At 35.4% G+C, this 21,347-nt stretch overlaps 1 protein-coding gene across 2 annotated transcripts in view; it reads left to right on the top strand.

Annotated features, from left to right (window-relative positions):
• RANBP9 (RAN binding protein 9) overlaps nucleotides 1–21,347 on the top strand; it is a 101,512-nt gene that overhangs the window by 62,125 nt on the left and 18,040 nt on the right. For both annotated transcript variants that reach the window (XM_087438022.1, XM_004432109.2), the window contains exons 5-10: nucleotides 1,553–1,575; nucleotides 9,350–9,534; nucleotides 12,236–12,348; nucleotides 14,154–14,262; nucleotides 16,353–16,543; nucleotides 17,677–17,821. In XM_087438022.1, the coding sequence (XP_087294148.1) occupies nucleotides 1,553–1,575; nucleotides 9,350–9,534; nucleotides 12,236–12,348; nucleotides 14,154–14,262; nucleotides 16,353–16,543; nucleotides 17,677–17,821 (766 nt within the window). The remainder of the gene's footprint in view (nucleotides 1–1,552; nucleotides 1,576–9,349; nucleotides 9,535–12,235; nucleotides 12,349–14,153; nucleotides 14,263–16,352; nucleotides 16,544–17,676; nucleotides 17,822–21,347) is intronic.

The following is a 21,347-nucleotide window of genomic DNA, read 5'->3' as shown; positions in this document are numbered from 1 at the left end:
GGCAGTGTTCAAAAATGTTAATCTCTGGAATTAAGTTGAACTTTTCATTACAGTTTTTGGTCAAAAGTGAAGATTTCAGTCATTATGGACAAAAAGGAATTTTTGCTAAAACTAAATTTAGACAATCTTTGTTATAAATAGACATCTTTGAGGAAAATAATTGATTAGGCTGCTATTTTATGAAAAATGGTAAAGATATGTATGGTAATATTTTACTTATTCTCTATTTTGTGTATCCTTTTTAGTTTTCTGAAATTTTTAGAATAAATTTTCATATTTGGCCCACAGTCACTTTGCTTTCTATTTATTAATGAAGCTAAAAGTAATCAGAATGTTTTATGGGGTTGGCGGTGCCTCCAGCTTTGCTTTCCTTTTGACGAGCCAACGTGAATTTACTATTAGTTGTTAAGAGTCATAAAAACAGGACTTTAACTACAAAGCACTATTTTTACACATTTATTTAAAAGCATAGAGATTTATAGTCAGTTTGTCTTTTTAACTTTATTACTTTAATAGAGTCAGGTAGTTGTGTTTTCTGATGGTATAGCACAATTACAGAGCTGTAGAATCTCAAGTGGGAAGAGACTTTAAAGATGATTTAACGGAAAAGCCCTCATTTTTTAGATGATGATCAACACCGTAGAGGTAGTGGTGCTGATGTGGTTTATTTGTTTTGTTTTATTGTGTGTTTGGCCTGGAAGAACTGAGATTAACTGACTCACCACCACCACCCTCTCTGTTTTTCTAGAGCTCAGTGTTTTTAAACATATGAATGAGGTCCTACAGAAGTATTTGGTTTATTTATTGTCTTATTTTCAGCTAAGTAATATATTTTAATATTTAGAGGGAGATTATTAAATCATCACTTTGGGATGCCAGGAGGTTTATTCCAATGATATTGCTGCTGTTCAAATATATTTGGAACATGACTGTGTTGAAATTACTGTCAGAGGACATTTAAGAGAAATTTTCACTGTATAAACAACGTTTATCTTTTGAAAGAGAAATTGATTTTTTTTCCAGAGTAGTCAAAAGTTAAGAATGTACTTTTATAGAAAATTTTTTTAAGAAACAAAAGTACTGTATTTTCCATTGTTTACCCTTTTTTTTGTAACAGAAAGTCTCTCCTTTCCCTTCCCCCCAAAATTATTTAAAAGCTAAATTTAGGTGAGGAAGATTAAATGATAAAGTTGAATAAAGTAGTTAGGTGTCGGTCAAAAAGCAAATGTGACAGTTTTGCAACCAGTTTTCTTATACAGTTCCTAACATAGCTTTGAAGATATATGTAAAGCCATTTCAAAAATCCTCAAGCAATAGCAGTGCCCCAGAAATAAAATTGATGTGTGACTAACAAGGATGATGATCTTGAAAGGTGACAGCGTTCACTCAGGCCTATGTCAGTGTTATTAAGAAAAAAATTAGTCTTGTTATTTTATATTGAGACTTTTAATTTTTTCCTTTGCCATTCTTTCCCTTCTTTTTAGTTAGAAATTCAGCATGTCACCATAGTCTGCCTTTGAAAAAGTGTCTAATGCCACTTTTTTTTTTTTAGGTATTGCTTTCACCGATCTACCGGTAAGATATAATTTCTTTTAAAAGCAGTTTTTTCACTTTTAATTAAAAGAAATATAAGGAAACTAGTACAAAGCATGTTTAGAATGCAGTCTTACTGATATTTATTAGGTTTATATGCCATGCGTAAAATAGAGGAGATCCTTTTTCTAGCCGCTGTTGGTGTGGACCTCCAGAAGTTAAGCTCCAAATTGTGCTGGACACCATTGCACAAGGGAACTTTGTTGCAGCTAAAAAACCAGAAATGATTACTTAAAATACACTTTTTAATGTCAGTATGCATTCATTTGAAATATGTTTCTTTGGTATTGTTGGGCTTTTTAGCCAGTTCTGGTCGTTTATTGATTCATTGTAGATGTATATACACTGTGTGGCAGGTTCTGTGCTTGGGATACATCATTCAACAAAACAGGTAAAGGTCTCTTTCCTGTTGGAGTATTCAAGCTGGGGAAGTTAGAGAATAAACAATACATTGAAAACAAGTAAATTATAACATACTTTAAAAGATTTAAGTACTTTTTAAATAAAGAGAGAAAAGTAGAGCATGGGAGTACCAAAGGCAGAAGGTAGATTGTACAGTTTGAGCAGAGACTTGTAGAGCGAGAATGTTCTAAGCAGAGGGAGCAGTTAGGGGAACAGTGCTAGGGCAGCAGCACATCTGGTGTGTTTGAAGAAGTGCGTGAAGTGAGGAGGTCAGAGAGTAGTAGGAGATGAGTCAGATAATGATGGGGGAGGGTGAGCTAGGTCATCTAGACCCTGAGGGCTGTTGTAAGGACTTGGGCCTTTCTTCTGAGTGAAATACCAAAGACTTTGCAGAGTTTTAGTTATCAAGATATAACTTCAGGTTTTAAAGGATCACTGACTGCAGGGTTGCAGATAGACTGTCAGGGGTAGTAAGGGTAGAAGCAGGTAGACCTGTGAGGGGGCAGCTGCAGAAATTCAGGCAAGAGATGATGGTGACTCACATCACTAGAGATGTAAGAAGTGGTTTGATCCTAGACAAACTTGTTTACCATATGTAAGACTATCAATGTAATATGCATCATATATAACACTAAGGGGAAAAAACGAACAAACTGATATGATGCCTTCTCATCACTTCGACTTTTTATTTTATATTCATTGAATGATCTCTTAGGATATTTAAGTATAGATTTTTTAATCAGTATCACTTGTTGTACACCTAAAAAATGATGAAATAAGCAATAATAAATTGATTAAGGTATTCCTCAGACTTCTTTGTCTTCAGACTCCAACCTTTTAAACCACTTTTTTAGAGTTGATGTCTGTGGTTTTCCACGTGGTATTATCTTGTGTGTCATCAAGAACATTTAAGAGTTCTTCTTCCAAGCTCCTGATCCCATTGTGCAGGTTTTGATGCTATCACTTTCTTAATATTACCAGAAGGTATTAACCAAAGGTTTTCTGACAACAACCAGGACTCTGGTATTCCTTGCTCATTTGGTCTATAAGAGGCTTGTTGACTAAAATATCTTAGGGGTTGCAGTTATCTAGCTGTTTCACCAGATAAAACAATCAAGTGCCCGAGTTTTTGGTGAGCTCATTCTTGAACACATTCACACCTGTGCAGGCAGTGACAGCTGCATCATGACAGCCGCCTGACCAGATCTGAGATGCCCTCAAGTACAAGACACATCCCAGTTTCAGATGTGTTTTGACAGGGATGACAGGAGATTCAGGCAGAGGATAAACACCCAATCTGTAGATTAACATTCCTGAAGAAAATCTTAGAAAAAATAGAAGGAATCAAAGTTATAATAGAAAACATCTTTGCTAAACCAAGGAAAATTTTGAGTTTACAGATCAGAATTGGTCACCAAGAAGCATTATTTAAAAAGCAGTGATGGAATGAGTATTTATCTTTTTGAAAAAATATATAATTTTAGGATTTTGTCTATGTTTATACCAAAGTAAGTTCCAGATGGGTTAAGGAGTTAAATGAATAAATAATCGTTATTTAAAAAAAAAACAGGGGCCGGCCCGGTGGTGCAAGCAGGTAAGTGCGTGCGCTCTGCTGCGACGGCCTGGGGTTCGCAGGTTTGTATCCCGGGTGCGCACTGACGCACCGCTTGTCAGGCCATGCTGTGGTGGCATCCCATATAAAGTGGAGGAAGATGGGCATGGATGTTAGCTCAGGGCCGATCTTCCTCACAAAACAAAAACAAAACAAAACTGAGAGCAAAGAGGACTTTCTAATAGATTGGATGTGAAAAGTTGAGAAAGAGGGTCTGACTTTAAGATTTTTGGCCTGAGGAATTGAAAAAAATGGAGATGCCACTTATGATATGGAGAAGGCTGTATACAGATGGAGCAAGTTTTGAGGGGAGAAATCTGTTAACTGAGTTGTCGAGTACGCAGTTGGCTATACAAGCCTGGAATTCCAGAGAGTGATCTGAGCTGGAGATGAAAATTTGGGAGTTATTGGCATTTCAGTGTTTAAATTCAAAGTCATGAGACTCAATGAGATCAACAAGGGAATGTGTGTAGGCAGAGAAGAGAAATAGACCAAGGACTGAGTTCTGGGGCATGCCGTATTTGGGAGAAGAGAAGGAACCAGCAGAGGGAAATTGAGAAGGACAATCAGTGAGGTAGGAGGGAGACTAAGAATTGGGTGTCCTCAAAGCCGAGAGAAGAAAATATACCAAGAAGGAAGGAGTAATCAGCTGTGTCAAATGCCACTGTGATGCATCACATAAGATGAGGACCCGGGGTTTAGCAGAATGGAGGTCACTTGTGACCTTTACAAGAAAGTTTCATCAGAGTGATGGAGAAATCCTGATGAGAAAGGGTTTAAGAGGGAATATATAGAGTATGGACGACTTTGGAGGATTTTGACCACAGTGGGGAGTAAGGGGAGTAAAGAAATGGGATGTAGTAGCTGGGGGTGGAAGTGGGGGCAATGGAAGACTTTTAATTAGATTTAGCAAGATGTTTGTTTGCTGATGAGAATGATTCAGTAGCAAGCAAAACAATCAAGGTAGTATAGAGAGAGGAAAAGTAACATAGTGATCATACCCTTGAGTAGACAGCAGGGGTGTGATGGCATGTCCAAGTGGAGGAGGGCAGGCTTTAGAGAAGAGCATCTGTGGTGAAGAAAAGACGGCAGAGAGTAGGTGCCCAGCTGGTAGGTGGGTTGACATGGTTCGGAACCTTTGCAGAGGCTTTGGTATGACTCAGTTTCTTTTGGAGTTGGTTAAAGGGCTTAGTTGCTGGGGGTTTTGTTGTTATTTTCTCTTTTTGTGACACTAAGCAAGTAAAACCAACTTGTCAGAGCAAGCAGATTTTTTGTTAGTTTTTGTTTCTCCTGAGTAGACAGTGGTGATCGTTTGGAAAAGACTTATTAGACATGTTGACTGTCTTTGTGTTACCTTCTAATTTTTTTTGTCCTTCTTTAGAATTACCAATTATGTTTTTTGCCTTGTCTATAATTAACTAGTGGTGATATTCAACTTTGTAAGAGGGTAAAGTGGTGGTTATAGTGGTTGTTATAAGTGTCCTTTTAATATAGTGGTTCTGAGAGCTCTTATGTTTGTGACTGTGAGATCTTCTGGGACTTCCACCTGCAACATATGATTCTTCTTAAAAAGGAAGGAAAAAAGTTGGTCTTTCCCTTAAAGGCACCACGGAACAAGTGTATATATGTTCTGTACCTGTGATTTGTCACTAGCCAGTTGCAGCATTAAATCCTGGTAGAGAGAACATTTACACAAGAGAAGTTTACCTAGACTGCATTACGCCTATCATGGAACACACGGTGTGTATACACCTTTGAAAACCTTAGATCTTTTTCAAAATAATCTTTCTCCTCCAGCTCGCCTCACTAATTTGAGAAATGTCCCTCTATAAACTGACTGATTCAGTTTGGGATTAGGTCAATTCCTTTTGTTGTAGAAGCTATTCTCATTTAAAATGGTGCTACTCTTCAGTTCCTTAGGCTGATTTGAAATCTACTTTTTATAGATGCATTATTTGCTTTTCATTTTCATTAGAAAAAAGTCTTTTAAGTATAATAGAATAAAACTGTGCTATTGAGAATATGATTTTATTGTGTAGATTTAGCTTTTGAGTAGTATTTTTGGTATCTGTCTTTATCTTTTTCATAGGTTAATAGAAATGAGATCTATTTTCTATTCTCCTCCTAGAGACTTAAATTATTCTCACTTCTGTCTAATTCTACATAGGCAGAAGTGATTTTTTTTTTTAATTTAGAAAGTTTCCTGTTTACATAAATCCATAATCTAGACACACGACAACATGGATGAACCTTGAAAACATTGTGCTAAGTGAAAGAAGCCAGTCATGAAGGAGCATATATTGTATAATTTCGTTTATACGAAATGTCCAGAATAGGCAGATCTGTAGAGTCAGAAAGTAGATTAGTGATTGTCAAGGGTTATGGGGATGGGGATATGGGAAGTGACTTCTGATAGGTACAGGGTTACTTTTTGGATTGATGAAAATGTAAAATTAGATAGTGGTGATAGTTGCACAACTCTGTGACTATACTAAAAACCATTGCATTGTTATATTCTATTTTTAGAAATCTATAATCCAGCAAGTTAAAAAGTCTGTTTTTTAGAACTTATAGCTTAGCCAGTTAAGGACTGTGTCCTTAATCCCTTTACCTCAAATTCTTCAGTTTTCAGGTTAAGTAGTATAAAAATTATAGTTACTTTTCATTGAGCCCAACTGACTTTATCGTTTCCAGGTTTTTTATCGCTTTCTGATTATAGGAGTAATATATAGTGTTAAATATTCAAATTATAAAAGAAATGTTTATAAATACAGAAATGTACAAGAGAGGCATTCCTCATAATCCGAGCCTCTTTAGATGTGATGACTGTGTTGAGTGTATATCTCCCAAATCTGTTTCTAAACCTAAGTTAGCCAGTATGTCCACTATTTAAATGTTTACAGAAAAGATGGGATTGTAGTTTATGCACTATTCTATAGCTTGCTTTCTTCATTTAGTAATATATATTGGGCATCTTTCTGTGTCAGTATACAAATTTTTTACTCTTTTTGCTTGTTTTTATATCTTATTGTGTAATGTACTATCACAATTCTAAGATGCACATTTTTCATATTTTAATATTTATGAAATGAAAATGCATCTTAGAATGTATGGCCTGTTAGAGTTTAATGGGCAGTATTTTTCTTAGACATAAAATAATGGTATATGTTATAGTTACTGGAGTCTGAGCTTCAATGAATGTGGTATATAATACCACTTGTGAATGGATGTTCTTTTTAATTTTTTGTTTGCCATTACAAATAACGCTGTAGGATGTATACCTTTGCACATGTTTGTTTTCCTGTGGGATTAAACTCTTACAAGTGAAATTGCTTTGTCAATTTTAATAGATTTTGCCAAATTTCTTTCTTAAAAGGTTGTATCAGTTTACGTTTCTGTGTACAGGATGAGGAGGCTTATTTTCTCAACCTTGATCAACACTGAATATTCTCAGTCTTTTAGATCTTAATCTGATGTGCAACAAAATCTTCTTGTTTTAATTTGCATTTAAAAAAATTGAGATTAGGTGTCTCTTCATATTTCTGTTGTCATTTTATATTTCTTCTGCAAATTGCCTATGTATCTATTCCACTTAAAAAAAAATTGAACTAGTAATCTTTGTCCTCCTGTATTGTGAGAATCATTTTTGTATTTGGAATATTGATCCTTCCTTACATGTGTGGCAAATTTTTTTTTAAATAAAGTCCATTTGTCTTGACATTTATGGCATGTTTTGTCTCAGGGAAGTTTTAAACTTTTTTTGTGGCACAATTTTATTAGAGTATTCATGAATGTTGATTTTCTTTTATATAGTTGCTATAATTATTTTCCTGAATTTGTCAAGAAAATTTAGATTAGCAAACCATTTTAAAAGCATCTCTGTTTGGACAGTGCTGAATGTCAGAATTATAAACTCTACTTATGAACAAGATTGCCTTTTACTCTGTTGATATCTTTATTAAGAGTCTTTGGCTTTACATACTTTTGTTTAAAGTATTTCATAATTTTGAAGTGGGTTTTAATGGAAAGAATACTGTGCTAGAAGTGTAGAGACATGAGTTTTTACCTTTATGTGTGTCATTAACAAGCTGTGTGCTTTTGGAAGATTCCCTTCAGCACCTCAGGTCTCAGCTTTCTCATTGGTGAAATGAGAAGGCTGTAATAAGTATCTCACTTATCTTTGGCTTAAAATTCTATCAACTTGCTATTTTGTTGATTTAAGAATCAGTACATTTGTGTAAATTGTATTACCATTTATTTCCCTAATCCAGTGTGACTATATTTCTCAATATTTTGAGACAGTACTCATTTTGTTTCTGAGTTTGGTTGCTTGGTTAAACAGTTGTTTTTAAACACATCCTCTTAGCTTTTTGCTGTGAAATCTAAGCATCTTATATTTACTCACAAATTATTCCTTCTTAATCTTCTCTTGATTTTGTACTGAAAATACTTGAGAGAACCATTAAAGCAAAGAAATAAGGCAGAAATACAGAGAATGAAGATGAAGTAGGATTTGGAGTTATAGGAAGAAAAAGTGAACTTAGATTTGGTGTCAGATAAAGCTGTGTTCCACTCCCACCTCTACTATAGTGTAGAATGACCATGAGCAAGTTAATTTACCCCCTAATCCTCAATTTCCATATCTTTGTAATGCAAATAATAATTACTTCACAGGGTTATTATAATGATTAAACCCTGCCATTTAGTAGACATTCAGTAACTCATTCCCCCTTTAGATGAAACTAGTGATGAGCCAAAAGGACTCCTGTATTTTTTGTGTACTTGAAGCTATTGAAGTTGATTGTCTAGCCTCAAAATCTTGGAGTAGGCCTAAACGCATTTCTTTATGAATTTGAATATTTAAATCCATCCTTTTCCTCTCTTGAAATGTGGGCATTTGAGTCTTTTATTTTTATATAGAGAATCCCCATACTTAATGGCACTTTGTTTTGCTTACAGTTGAATTCTTATCACCATCCCATTATAAAAGCGTCATAAATGTACAGATAAGTGAAATTAATAAACTTAAAATAGTACAAGTGAAATTAATAAAATAGTACACGCCCGGTTAGAATTGTACTTCTGGGGTAACTAGTTTTCACACACAGTTTCTGCATCACACATATCATATATAAAAGGATAAACCTGACTTATGTGCTTATACTTGAATCTCTGTAACTACTAAATGACATTTTTTTTTTTTTATGTGAGGAAGATCAGTCTTGTGCTAACATCCGCCAGTCCTCCTTTTTTTTTTCTGAGGAAGAGTGGCCCTAGGCTAACATCCGTGCCCATCTTCCTCTACTTTATATGGAATGCTGCCACAGCATGGCTTGCCAAGGGGTGCGTTGGTGTGCGCCCTGGATCCGAACCGGTGAACCCTGGGCTGCCGCAGCGGAGCGCACGCACCTAACCACTTGGGCCACCAGGCCGGCCATCTAAATGACATATTCTTAATAGCAAGAATTGTCTTCATTTATTAGAAGTGTAATTCTACATGGTCTCTGAGTAAATAGGTGGCTTAGGTTTTTTTCTTGATGATTACAGGATATGATATTGTTCGTCTAGTATATAATGTATTTTAGATCATTTGCTTTAGTCTTCCTCCACTAGTTTTTGATTAAGATTTTAAATATTCATGAGGTAAACTTATAGTTCTGTTATTTTAAAGATAGTGTTTGAAAGAATGAATATCTTTAACATAAAAGGGATAGATGCTTAGTGAAATGTGTTGTCTTACAGCCAAATTTATATCCTACTGTTGGGCTCCAGACACCAGGAGAAGTCGTCGATGCCAATTTTGGGCAACATCCTTTTGTGTTTGACATAGAAGACTACATGCGAGAGTGGAGAACCAAAATACAGGCACAGATAGACCGGTTTCCTATTGGAGATCGAGAAGGAGAATGGCAGACCATGATACAAAAGTAAGTGAAGAGATCTGAATTGACATTATTCAAAAGTATATTTTTTATAAAACATTTTATTCTTTTGGTATAAAAGAAAATTTGTTGAAGCTTTTTAATCTACTAATTTATATCCTAATAATTTTAATGTATTATTGATTATATTTTAATCTCTATAAAAAGTAATTTACTCTATTTAAAACAATTAAAAATAATATTTAATTTGGTGGTATACATACAGAGTTGTATTTTAGTCTGACTTGTTAATGTGAAGGAGGAAATAAAGTGACACTAGATCACTTGGGTTAGGTTAATTCATTTGCTATCCTTAGTAATAGGATTTAATGATTTCCATAGGTTACATGATTCAACTATTAATAATGCCAATGCAAAAGATAAATTCAGAAGGGTAATTTAGATTGTTCAATTCAGGATCTGTGGTTTTTGGACATGAATTTGGCTGTGTTGTTCAGCAATAGTTAAAATATTTATAGGGAAAAAGAATTATTGTTCGGTAAGAATAAGCATCAAAATAATAGTATGGTTTATCTACTGGACTACAGAGTTGGTATATACATTTCGTGTTTCAGGATTTGGCTAAATTTTACCAGTGAATGAGTTACTCTGTAAGAATATTTTTGCTTACTACAATCCCTTTTTTTCCTGAATATTTATTATTTGTCATGTAGATTCAGGGAGGTTATAATTGCCCCTATTCTAAGTAGGAAAATCTGACCAAAAGCCTCCAGCTTAAGGAATTTTTAAAAATCTTACTAATTATTTTTAATGCCATTTACTTGTACATGCTGTTATTAGACATTTCAGAGGAGGTAACTAACTGGAATGAAGACCAAGGAACAGTGAATGTGGAGTTAGGATTCCCAGATGCAGGATAAGTACTTAGGATTCAGTAATCATGGTGATGGAGGATGGGTAGTAGGAGAACAAATAATGGGTGTCAATTGAAGTACTATACAATGAATAACCTTTATCTCAACTCATTCTTTACCAAAAATTTTCAACTTGTTTTATTCGTTGAATAATTAGTTGGTAATTTTTATTACCTACTTTTTTATGAAAAAGTAGAGTTTCATTATGGAAGTCAGCAGGAAAATATAATTCCTATGACATTCAACTTTAGACTGTACCTTTGCTGAAAGGCTAGTGATGACATAGTACTGAATGGTAGCTCTTAAAGTTTGAAATAGCGTAGACTTAAAAATTAAATAAATACCAATAAGTTTAAATGGTCATTTTCACTACAGTAATCCAGCCCAAGACAATAGCAAAGGCTTTCAGATACCATCAGTCTGACACAATTCATCTTAAATGTCTGTATAATTGCTTTGAACAGTCTTAAATTTACAAATCTAATAAAACGTTTTGTGTGTAGTTTTTGGAGGAGATAATGATTAGACGACATCGTGCTGATTCTGAAAGAATCAGCTTCTTCCCGAGAGCTGTTATTGTCTGGTGTTAACAGAGCCTAGGATTTCTGTCCAGCGCAGTTGAAAGCAGAGTGCACCCGGACTCAGAATCCCATAGTTGCCATGAGTTAGAGCTAGGATAGGTCGCTCTCCTGGAGTTACATCCCTTTAATGCTTTAAAAATGATAGCCACTGAGCAGCATGGCAGGATAGTAGTAGAGGAAACATTATTTGTGTTAATCCTGTAGCCAGAGTTCAATGAGGGCCCCCACCCTTATCCCATTCTTCACAAAACTTGACACTATGACCTCTTGGGAAGTCCACTTTAAAAGGTTCTTCCTTACCCTCTTAAATTAATTTGAACAATTAGATGAAATAAAATGAAAAATCTGTTTCATAGAGATTTTCCCCTCTGCCCCCTCAGTCTCCCTTTCCTGAACCACTGCTTCCTGTTGTTTTCTACAAAGCCCTTAGTAATGCCACATGGAGGCAGGTTTAAGAGTTGATTATTTAGATACTTGGGTTGATCTTACTGAGTAAGCAGTTTTTCTAACATTTTGTGGTTAGATGTAAATATATGTTTTGACCACTTGGTGGCTTTTAAAACAAATAAACTTGTTCTTTGGAAGTATGTCACTTACATGTAAATCATATTTGAGTAATTAATCTCCTTTGCACAACCATACTAATTGATTGCGATTAGAAGGCTGACTCCTCGTTGATTAGTATTATCACCCTGATAGACTTTGTTCTGGAAGATTCTCTCTCCAGGTTCACTTCAGTATTTCTTGTGTTCACACCTTGTGATCCCATCTTATGTAACTGATGGGTAAAGAAAGTGGTTGAACTCTGGAACACGGAGAGTTAATCTGTTATTTTTAAATTGTTTTATTTTACAAAATGCCAACACTTTACTGGGATAAGTCATACGATAAAGGTGCAGCAGAAATTATGGTTAGCAGGATTGAATATAAGGATGGGAAATAATAGGAAAAGACCTGGAGACAATGGGGTGCCAAGAATCAAAGAAAGTCATTTAACGTCCTTGATTCTCTGGTGATATATATTCTTAGCGGGAGTAGTCTCAACATAGGATTTGCAGTTATCTTTTTGAAAATACTATGTGAATAGAACAAAACGATTTTTTGAATGTTAAAATTGAGGTTATTAAAGCCTTAATTGTTTCAAGGGAATAGGTTGGTTTTATAATAGCAGAGTCGACCTTGTTATATAAATTGTAGTATGAAGCATGTATTCTCTTGACTAAAAGACGTGTTTCTTCTTTTTATTTTAAGAATGGTTTCATCTTATTTAGTCCACCATGGGTACTGTGCCACAGCAGAGGCCTTTGCCAGATCTACAGACCAGACCGTTCTAGAAGAATTAGCTTCCATTAAGAATAGACAAAGTAAGGACCCTGTGGTGCATGGCTAACACTTGTTTTCAGATTATAGGTGTGGTTACATTGATATTTAGAAATTTTATTTTTTTAGTTAAAAAATTTTCAAATATGTTAATTGATGCCTCTGAAATTTATTTTTATTGACGTTTTTGAAGATGACCTTTAAAAAAATTCACATAGGACTGTGTTAGCATTCTAGATGTAGAAAGATAAAATTTTGGAGAAATTTTTGTAAGAAATGTTTACCATTTTTTCTTAAAAAATGTTTTCTTGAGCTTTCAGAACGTAAACATTTAATAAAGTGGTTTTTTTAAATTGATAAAGTAGTCCCATGATTGTTAGTGGAGATAATATTTGAAAGAAATTTAAATATCTTTGCATTTAAATTGGTATCTAAGTTTAAGATAGCATTGATCTTAAATATGTTTTGCTTAGGTCCCAGTGCTTGTGGCTAGAGCTGTCAGGCCTGTTCTAACAAGGGCTAGTCAGCATGATGACTGTTGCACAATTAGCTGTCTTAAAATTGGTCAGGGAGGTTGTGACTTGAGAGTATAGGGATAAAAACAAAACATGATGAGTGAAATCATGATGGATGAAAGCAAATTATTTATGGGTCAAACTGCTGTAATAACACTGATTACATTGTGTTGTAGCTGATTGTATGCTAGTTTGTCTTTCTCACTACGTTATAAGCTCTGGCGAATAGGAGATGATGACTTACTCTTTTTGTATCCTCATCATCTAATTTAACAAATGTCTGACCCACAGGAAATGCTCAATGAGTGTCTGCTGAATTCAGATCTTACTCAGAGGCTAGCATTCTTTTAGTATTGGGTTCAAAAGGCTATTGTATTTGATAAGACATTTTGAATATTATTTCTTTAATGTTTCCTATAGTCTTTTTTTAAAAACCACTTTATTGAGGTATGATTGACATATTAAAAGCTGTACATATTTAGTGTACAGTTAAGCATCGCTCAATGATGGGAGAAATGCGTGGTTAGGCTGTTTCATTGTGCAAACATCATAGAGTGTACTTACACAAACCTAGATGGTATAGCCTACTACAGACCTAGGCTATGTGGTACTAATCTTGTGGGATCACCATCGTATATGCGGTCCATCATTGACCAAAACGTCGTTATGCGGCGCATGACTGTATACGACTTGATGAGTTTGGAGATAAATATATATCTGTGAAACCATCACCACAGTGTATGCCATAAACGTATCCATCTTTTTAATCTTAGTGGTTAATACTTCAATATTGCTTGAGGTGTTTTTCTTGTATTACTTATATATTACTTGTATAATTAGTTTGTGATTTGTTTTTAGTAGTTTATGAAAGTACTTGTTTTTCTAATTTTTTAATGTCTGAAAATTTTCCTTGATTGCCTAATAGAAACTATGATTTTAGAAAAAGAAATGGAAATTAATCACAATAATTTATTAAAAGATTTTTTACTAACTCTGTTTTTTGAGGGTCCATTAAGTTTATGTTTCTACTCTTAAAAAATTTATTTTTTGTGGCCAGCCCGGTGGCGCAGGCGGTTAAGTGCGCACGTTCCGCTGCGGCGGCCCGGGGTTCGCCGGTTCGGATCCCGGGTGCACACCGACGCACCGCTTGTTAGGCCATGCTGTGGCGGTGTCCCATATAGAGTAGAGGAAGATGGGCATGGATGTTAGCCCAGGGCCAGTCTTCCTCAGCAAAAAAGAGGAGGATTGGCATTGGATGTTAGCTCAGGGCTGGTCCTCCTCACAAAAAAAAAAGAAAAAAAAAAATTTATTTTTTGCTTTCTTTTTCTAAATAGGAATTCAGAAATTGGTGTTAGCAGGAAGAATGGGAGAAGCCATTGAAACAACACAACAGTTATACCCAAGTTTACTTGAAAGAAATCCTAATCTCCTTTTCACATTAAAGTGAGTTTCTTTAATAAAATATTATATTTATTATATACGTGTGTGTTATAGATAACCAAAATTATCTTTGTTTTAATAGTTTTAGTTTTTGTTTTACCTTATTTCAGATATTTATGTATAATTTTGTAATATAGCACATATAAGTAATAGGTTATAAAAAACACTTGTTTTGAGGACTATAACTAGCAGATGGCATCTTTTCCTATGTGTTTGCTCTTCTGTCTTTCTATGGCTAAAAATGTGAAAATCTAATGTAGAAGATGGGTATCTATTTTTCCTCCTGCAAAGTACCTTATTGTAAGTCTGTGACATTTTTTAAAATTGTGGTAAAAGGTACATAACATAAAATTTGCCATTTTTCCTTGTACAGTTCTATTGTAATAAGTACATTCACATTGTTCTTCAGCCATCACCAACCATCCATCTCCAGAACTTTTTTCGTCGTCCCAAACTAAAACTTGGTACCGTTAAATACTAACTCCCATTTCTCCCTGCCCACCAGCTTCTGGCAACCACCATTCTACTTTCTGTCTCTGTGAATGTGAATTTGACTACTCTAGGTACCTCATATAAGTGGACTCATAAAATATTTGTCATTTGTAGCTGCCTTGTTTCACTTAGCATAATGTCCTCAAAGTTCATCCATGTTGTAGCACGTCAGAATTTCCTTCCTTTTGAAGGCTGAATAACATTCTATTATATATGTGTGTATATATATATATATCACATTTTGTTTATTCACTCATCCATCGATGGACATTTGGGTTGCTTGCACTTTTGGTTATTGTGAAGAAAGCTGCTATAGGGGCCGGCCCCGTGGCTTAGTGGTTAAGTGCGCACGCTCTGCTATGGGCAGCCTGGGTTCGGATCCTGGGCGCTCATCGATGCACCGCTTCTCCGGCCATGCTGAGGCCGCATCCCACATACAGCAACTAGAAGGATGTGCAGCTATGACATACAGCTATCTAGTGGGGCTTTGGGGGGACAAAAAAAAAAAAAAAAAGGAGGAGGATTGGCAATAGATGTTAGCTCAGAGCTGGTCTTCCTCAGCAAAAAGAGGAGGATTAGCATGGATGTTAGCTCAGGGCTGATCTTCCTCAAAAAAAAAAAAAGCTGCTATAAACATGGGTACACAAGTATATGTTGGAGTTTCTGCTCCCGGTTCTTTTGGGTATATACCCAGAAGTGGAATTGTTGAACCAAATGATAATTCTATGTTTAATTTTTTCAGGAGATTTATCTTCACAGTTCCATAGCCCTGCACCACTTTACATTTCCACCAGCAGTGTACAAGAGTCCAGTTTATCCGCATCCTTGCCAACACTTATTTTCTACTTTTTTGTCTTTATAATAGGCATCCTAATTTGGCATTTTTTATTGGTCTTATGAATCTTCATTATTTTAAAATTCAGGTGTTATTAAGCTTTAGATTTCAACTTTTTAAGCACCAGAAGCCCTTTGTAAGCCAGATGTCAGAATTGTTTTGCTTTATTTTTTTAATTTATTTTTGATGAGGAAGATTAGCCCTGAGCTGACATCTGTTGCCAATCCTCCTCTTTTTGCTGAGGAAGATTGGCTCTGTTTTGCTTGGGAGTAAAGTTGAAAAGTGGCTAAGAGGTTGCAAATGGGGCTAGGAATAAGGAAGGGTGGGGAGTAAGGCTCTTGCTTCGTATGTATCATATGTACATAAAAGTACATCATGTTCTTATGTACTATTTGATTTGCTACCAAGTGCAGATATTATTTTGATTAAGTTATTTTAGCTTTAAAAATGGGGTCGATTTTGGTTTTGTTTATTATAGCTACAGATAAGTTTTCATTTTCTTAGTAAGTCTTAATTAAAGGAGATATAGTGTCTGGTGCATTATACGCTCATTTTTCTGGAAAATTTTAAATTTTGAACAATTTAAATTCTAAATCTAAACAATACAGTACATGAAATCATATTTAGTATATTTAGCATGCTAAAAGGCCAATCTTACTGATAAATACAAGTTCTTAAAATATTTCCTTTCAGAAATCTGTTGCTATTAAATAAATAAACAGCCATTTGAAGATTGTCTAACTAAATTTTTCTTTTCTTTTTTTAGAGTGCGTCAGTTTATAGAAATGGTGAATGGTACAGATAGTGAAGTGCGATGTTTGGGAGGCCGAAGTCCAAAATCGCAAGACAGCTATCCTGTTAGTCCTCGACCTTTTAGTAGTCCAAGTATGAGCCCCAGCCATGGAATGAATATCCACAATTTAGCTTCAGGCAAAGGAAGTACTGCACATTTTTCTGGTGAGATTCAGTCTTATGACATTGTCTTTAAATTTTACTCTTCTCTGTATTTTTGAACCAATATAAAATTTTAAAAAATCTAGACATGTCTGTGTAGCTGTTTTGTACATGTATATACTTGATCTCAAGATGTTCTGGAAGAAAAATTGTAGATGTATCAGATTTGTGTATTTTTAGTACCAGGAAGTAACTTAAAGAAGAGCAGATTTTCATAAGTGAAGGTCAACGTGTGAGTTTTCTCTAGAAATCATAGATATTTGGTAATGAAAGGTATTGTTTGTTTGAATAACGTATAAATGTAAAGGTGGTGACATGGCTGTCTCATCTTATGCCACCAGTCGCCACACCTAGCCGGGCTGCCTACTGTCTTCTCCTTTCTCAGCTGAGCTTGCAAGTGTCTGCTCTGCTCAGTTCATTCTTTCTTACCTCTTTCTTGGCTTACTAGTGTTACTCTCTAAGGCTTTTGGTGTTCTCTTAATTAAAATTCTCTCCTTTCTTGGCTTTTATCACTTGTACAAGTTTATTTCTGCTCCTTCTCAGGCTTTTTCCTTTGCTTGTCTCTTTAATTCTGTTTTTCTCAAGGTGTTATCTTCCCTCTGTACATTTAACTTTTCTAAAACAGAAGTCAAATACTATTTCCTTTCATAGAGTAGAGCAACACCTTTGCTGTTTCTCAATCAGCATATCACTTTCTACATTACTACTTCTTGATTTCTTGACATCACCATCCTGGACAGTGCAGATGGTTCTCATGTTTGTATCCCTAGTCACCACCCTTCTTGATTGTTGTACGTCACTTCAGGCTTGGACAAATTCCTAGCGTCAGTGTGTTCGTATGTAAGATGGGGTTATGATCACACTGCTCTCTTAGGGGGTTGTCAGGATTAAATGAGATCCATAATTAAGCCTTAAATAAATATTAGAGGAGATGATAATTACAGCTCATAATTAAGTATCCTTATATTCTTTCAAAGAGGTTATCCATTTGTTTACTATTTAAGTAGTCCACTGACTTTCCTACATTATAAAATCTTTAAATACAGCATCAGAATATAGTACGTTATTTACAACCTAATAATAAATTAGTGTTTGTTTCTGTTTTCATGAGCTATCATTTGCTTCTTTTTTTCTAGGTTTCGAAAGTTGTAGTAATGGTGTAATATCAAATAAAGCACATCAGTCATATTGCCATAGTAAACACCAGTCATCCAATTTGAATGTTCCAGAGCTGAACAGTATAAATATGTCAAGATCACAGCAAGTTAATAACTTCACCAGGTAAGTGATTTCCCTAGCTTGTGCATTACTGTAAGTAACCTTATTATAGGTGTCATCGTTTTTACTAATTTGGAAAAACTGAATTAAGTGGCCCATAGTAGGGGTCTGGAAGTTCCCAAGCCCCTAGAGAATAAAGGGTAGGGAATCAGTTCCCCAAAGCTTTTCACTCTCTTAGCGTGCACGTAGGCTCTTTCCTTTATTCCTTCTCTTACTCTGCTTTCCCTCTTCCCTCTAGTGGGGCTATAAGGACAGATTCAGGGCTCTGTGTTCTAGTCTTCCTGCCACCATCATCTGATAGACAGATGATCATAGTTATGCCATCTGTTGTGTTTCCAAGTTAAGTCACAATAGTATATTTAACCTCTAGTGTTAACATGATAGGTTTACAACTATTTTTGTCTTTGAGGTTTTTGGTGTAAATGTTTTTAGAATGTTTCCTGAGTTCCAAATAACTAACTTTACAAAGAATCTTTTTTGAGAGCCTCTCTTTAAGTAGCTTGCATATAGCAGATGGTTAAGTCATTCAGTAATCATATAGCATGAAGACAGTATTGAGGACCTGTTGGATGTCAAACATTCTGTTAGGCATGGTCTCTGACTTTGAAGAGCTTTGAGAGAAGAGACGTCTATATCAATACTGTGACATACTCAGGTTTAATGTTCATTAAACCTAACGGTTCATGAAATGTAATCATTTGAATTGAATATTAGTGTGTGAAAGCAAGTTCTTAAAAATGCAGCCTGCCCAAATCATCCAGAATCTGAATCTCGTTTTGGTTCAGGACAAGTGGAATAACTATTTTTTTTTCATAAAAATAATGGATAGATTTAATTTGATGTTGGTTTGGTCTTATAACATGGATTGGTCACTCTGCGTTTTGGGGGAATGTTCATCAGCGCAAAATTTTCTCACTGAAGGAGAGACACAATTTTAATGGAACTGTGATTCTGAAGAAAAGAGTTTGTGTAAAAATCTGTATTTGCAAATTTGGAGGTTAATCAGAATTTTCAACTTATATATCACAAGTTGCAAGAATTTACCGAAGTAATGATGTTGTGTGGTAGGTTATAATGGAAGTCCACAAAAAACGGTATGAGAAGAGTAGTAGAACAAGTGGCTGTCTTCACCGAAGAGGTCAGGGTAGTCTTTCACAGTAGAGATGATGTCATCTCTAGATGACATATAATAGAAAATAGACTAGAAAATATAAAATAAGAATACTGCAGTAAAAATTATGTATGGAAATTTAAAAAGTCAGGCCGTTAGTACTTTATAGTACATTAGTACTTTATATGTTGTAGAGGGTTCTGCCATTGTTTAAGGCTAAGGATTGCAGTCAATTCGTGGGTTTTTAATGCTATCCTCGCGGCAGGAAGTTGCTCAAGAGACCTATTATTACCTGAATGCAGGGAAGCAAGTGTAACGAAAGGGGTTGATGACACAGCATCCTCCTTTGTGTGCAGTGTAGGAAGAGAAGAAAGTAGGCTTTAAGACTGCCTGAGACTGTTACACAGTAACAGTTATTTTATAGTTGGTAATGACTTTCCTTAGAATAGTATTGTGAAGTAGGCAAAGATGGTATTAACTGTTAAAACCATTTTACAGATGTCGAGCCGAATGCCAGAAAAGTAAATGACTTTTTTTAAAGGTCAGTAATGAGTAGTTAGTAAGTTGCAGAACTGAGACTGCTTCCCAGGATTCTGACTTCGAGACTTGTGCTTTTTCCATTATATTTCCCCCCGTCTGCACTGCTCTTCTCCCTTCCCTCCATCCCCTCCATCCTAACTTCTGTTCAAGCTATAACACTCAAGTTCAGATGTTACCTCTTCCAGGAGGTTTTCCTTGATTTACATCCCCACCAAATGCTATGTCACTCCTTGTGATTAACCTTCATCATAGTACTGATCCCCAGTAATAGAACAACTTGATTAGTTTCTTATAGGCTGTTCACTCCTGCAAGGCAGAGGCTGTTTCATTAGATCCTTAGCACCTAACGTGGTACATAGCTCAGAGGCTCTTAAATGTGTGTTGAAGGAAAGAATCCCTCTCAAATACTATATTGAATTGTTAAAAATACGGGTTATTATATTAATAAGATCACTAAAATTATGATCTTAAGGATTTCCGTTAAATTAAACATTATTTCTATTTCTGATTTTTCTTATCAATTCTCAAATTTTATCAAGATAGTAAACAAGCTTTTCTGACTGACAGAGGAGTCCTAGAGCGTTGCCCCCTTGTCCCTAGATCTGTGTCTTTTTACCTCATAGGTTTTACTGATGGAAGTGTGTATGCACCACGCACCCACACTTAGACTCACACACGCACCCTGAGGTGTTCGCCAGTGGTCACCTCTGGTGGCAGTATGCATAAGGTGCTTTGTGCTCATCTGCATTTGATGTTTTTTTCCCCTACAAATGAATATGCATTGCTTTTTTAATGAGAAAAGGTTATTTTTATTTAAATAGTTCCTAAATTTTCATGAAGTGTTTCCTTCTAGGCTGTATAATCATTACCTAGATCTTCATAGGAGAAATCATAAAGATTAGATATTTATTGTTGCTGAGAGTGTGGATGGATCTGAAGGGCATACATTGACAAGTTCAGTATGTCCAGATGTAGTTATTGGCACGTAGTTATTTATTCAGTAAATGTGAAAATTGGAAACACCCTACATATCCAAAACAGCATTTTTAAAATTAAGATTTGGCAGTACTTTAGACCCTTTAGCCAATAAGAAAGCTTGAGAGAGAAAAATAGTGTTGGGTGCTAGAAAGGTATGAGAAGATGAGACTGAGTAGTTTTTAAGATTATTCTTTACCTTTGAGAGAGGGTCTTTTTTTTTTTTTTTTTTTTTGGCTGAGGAAGACTGGCCCTGAGCTAACATCTGTTGCCAGTCTTCCTCTTTTTGCTGTGTGGGTCACTGCCACAGCATGGCTGACGAATGGTGTAGGTCCACACCCGAGATCCAAACCTGCGAACATGGGCTGTGAAAGCGGAGAGCCCCGAAGTTTAACCACTAGGCAATGGGGCCAGCCCTGAGAGAGGGTATGTTTTTAAGTAGTGAGAACAAATCCCAAAATGTTAAGACTGTTAAAGAAAACATTGTCTAGAAGCATGTTGAATTTGAGGGCAGAAAAGAGGTGAAGTGGGTTCCAGGAGTCACTTGTTTTGAGAGTGAAGATTTTTTCCCTGACATCTGTTGGCAGGTTCTGGAGCAAGAGTTGATTACAGAGAATGAAGTGCAGATCTGAGTTTGAAAAATCATGGGAAGTGTGTGCTGAAATATAATTTCTCCATATTGATAAAAATTCATAAAACCACTACATTTGAGTACTTATACTTTTTTTCTCCAGGAGTACAAATTTGTTAAAAGTCAGCTACATACTTGGCTTTGAATACATTCAAGATTTAACTAAATACTTTTTTTACAGATTGCTGTTGCCTTCTGAAGTCAGTGTAGCTGTAGTTGAGTAGTAATTTATTTTAAAATAAGCTGCAAGTATGCTATTTCTAAAATGAGGT

The sequence above is a fragment of the Ceratotherium simum genome, chromosome 13, assembly GCF_057802395.1.
Source record: "Ceratotherium simum simum isolate JZ-2026a chromosome 13, ASM5780239v1, whole genome shotgun sequence".
Taxonomy (NCBI): domain Eukaryota; kingdom Metazoa; phylum Chordata; class Mammalia; order Perissodactyla; family Rhinocerotidae; genus Ceratotherium; species Ceratotherium simum.
Note: the sequence above shows the minus strand (reverse complement) of the source record. Positions and strands in the feature narration are given on the sequence as shown.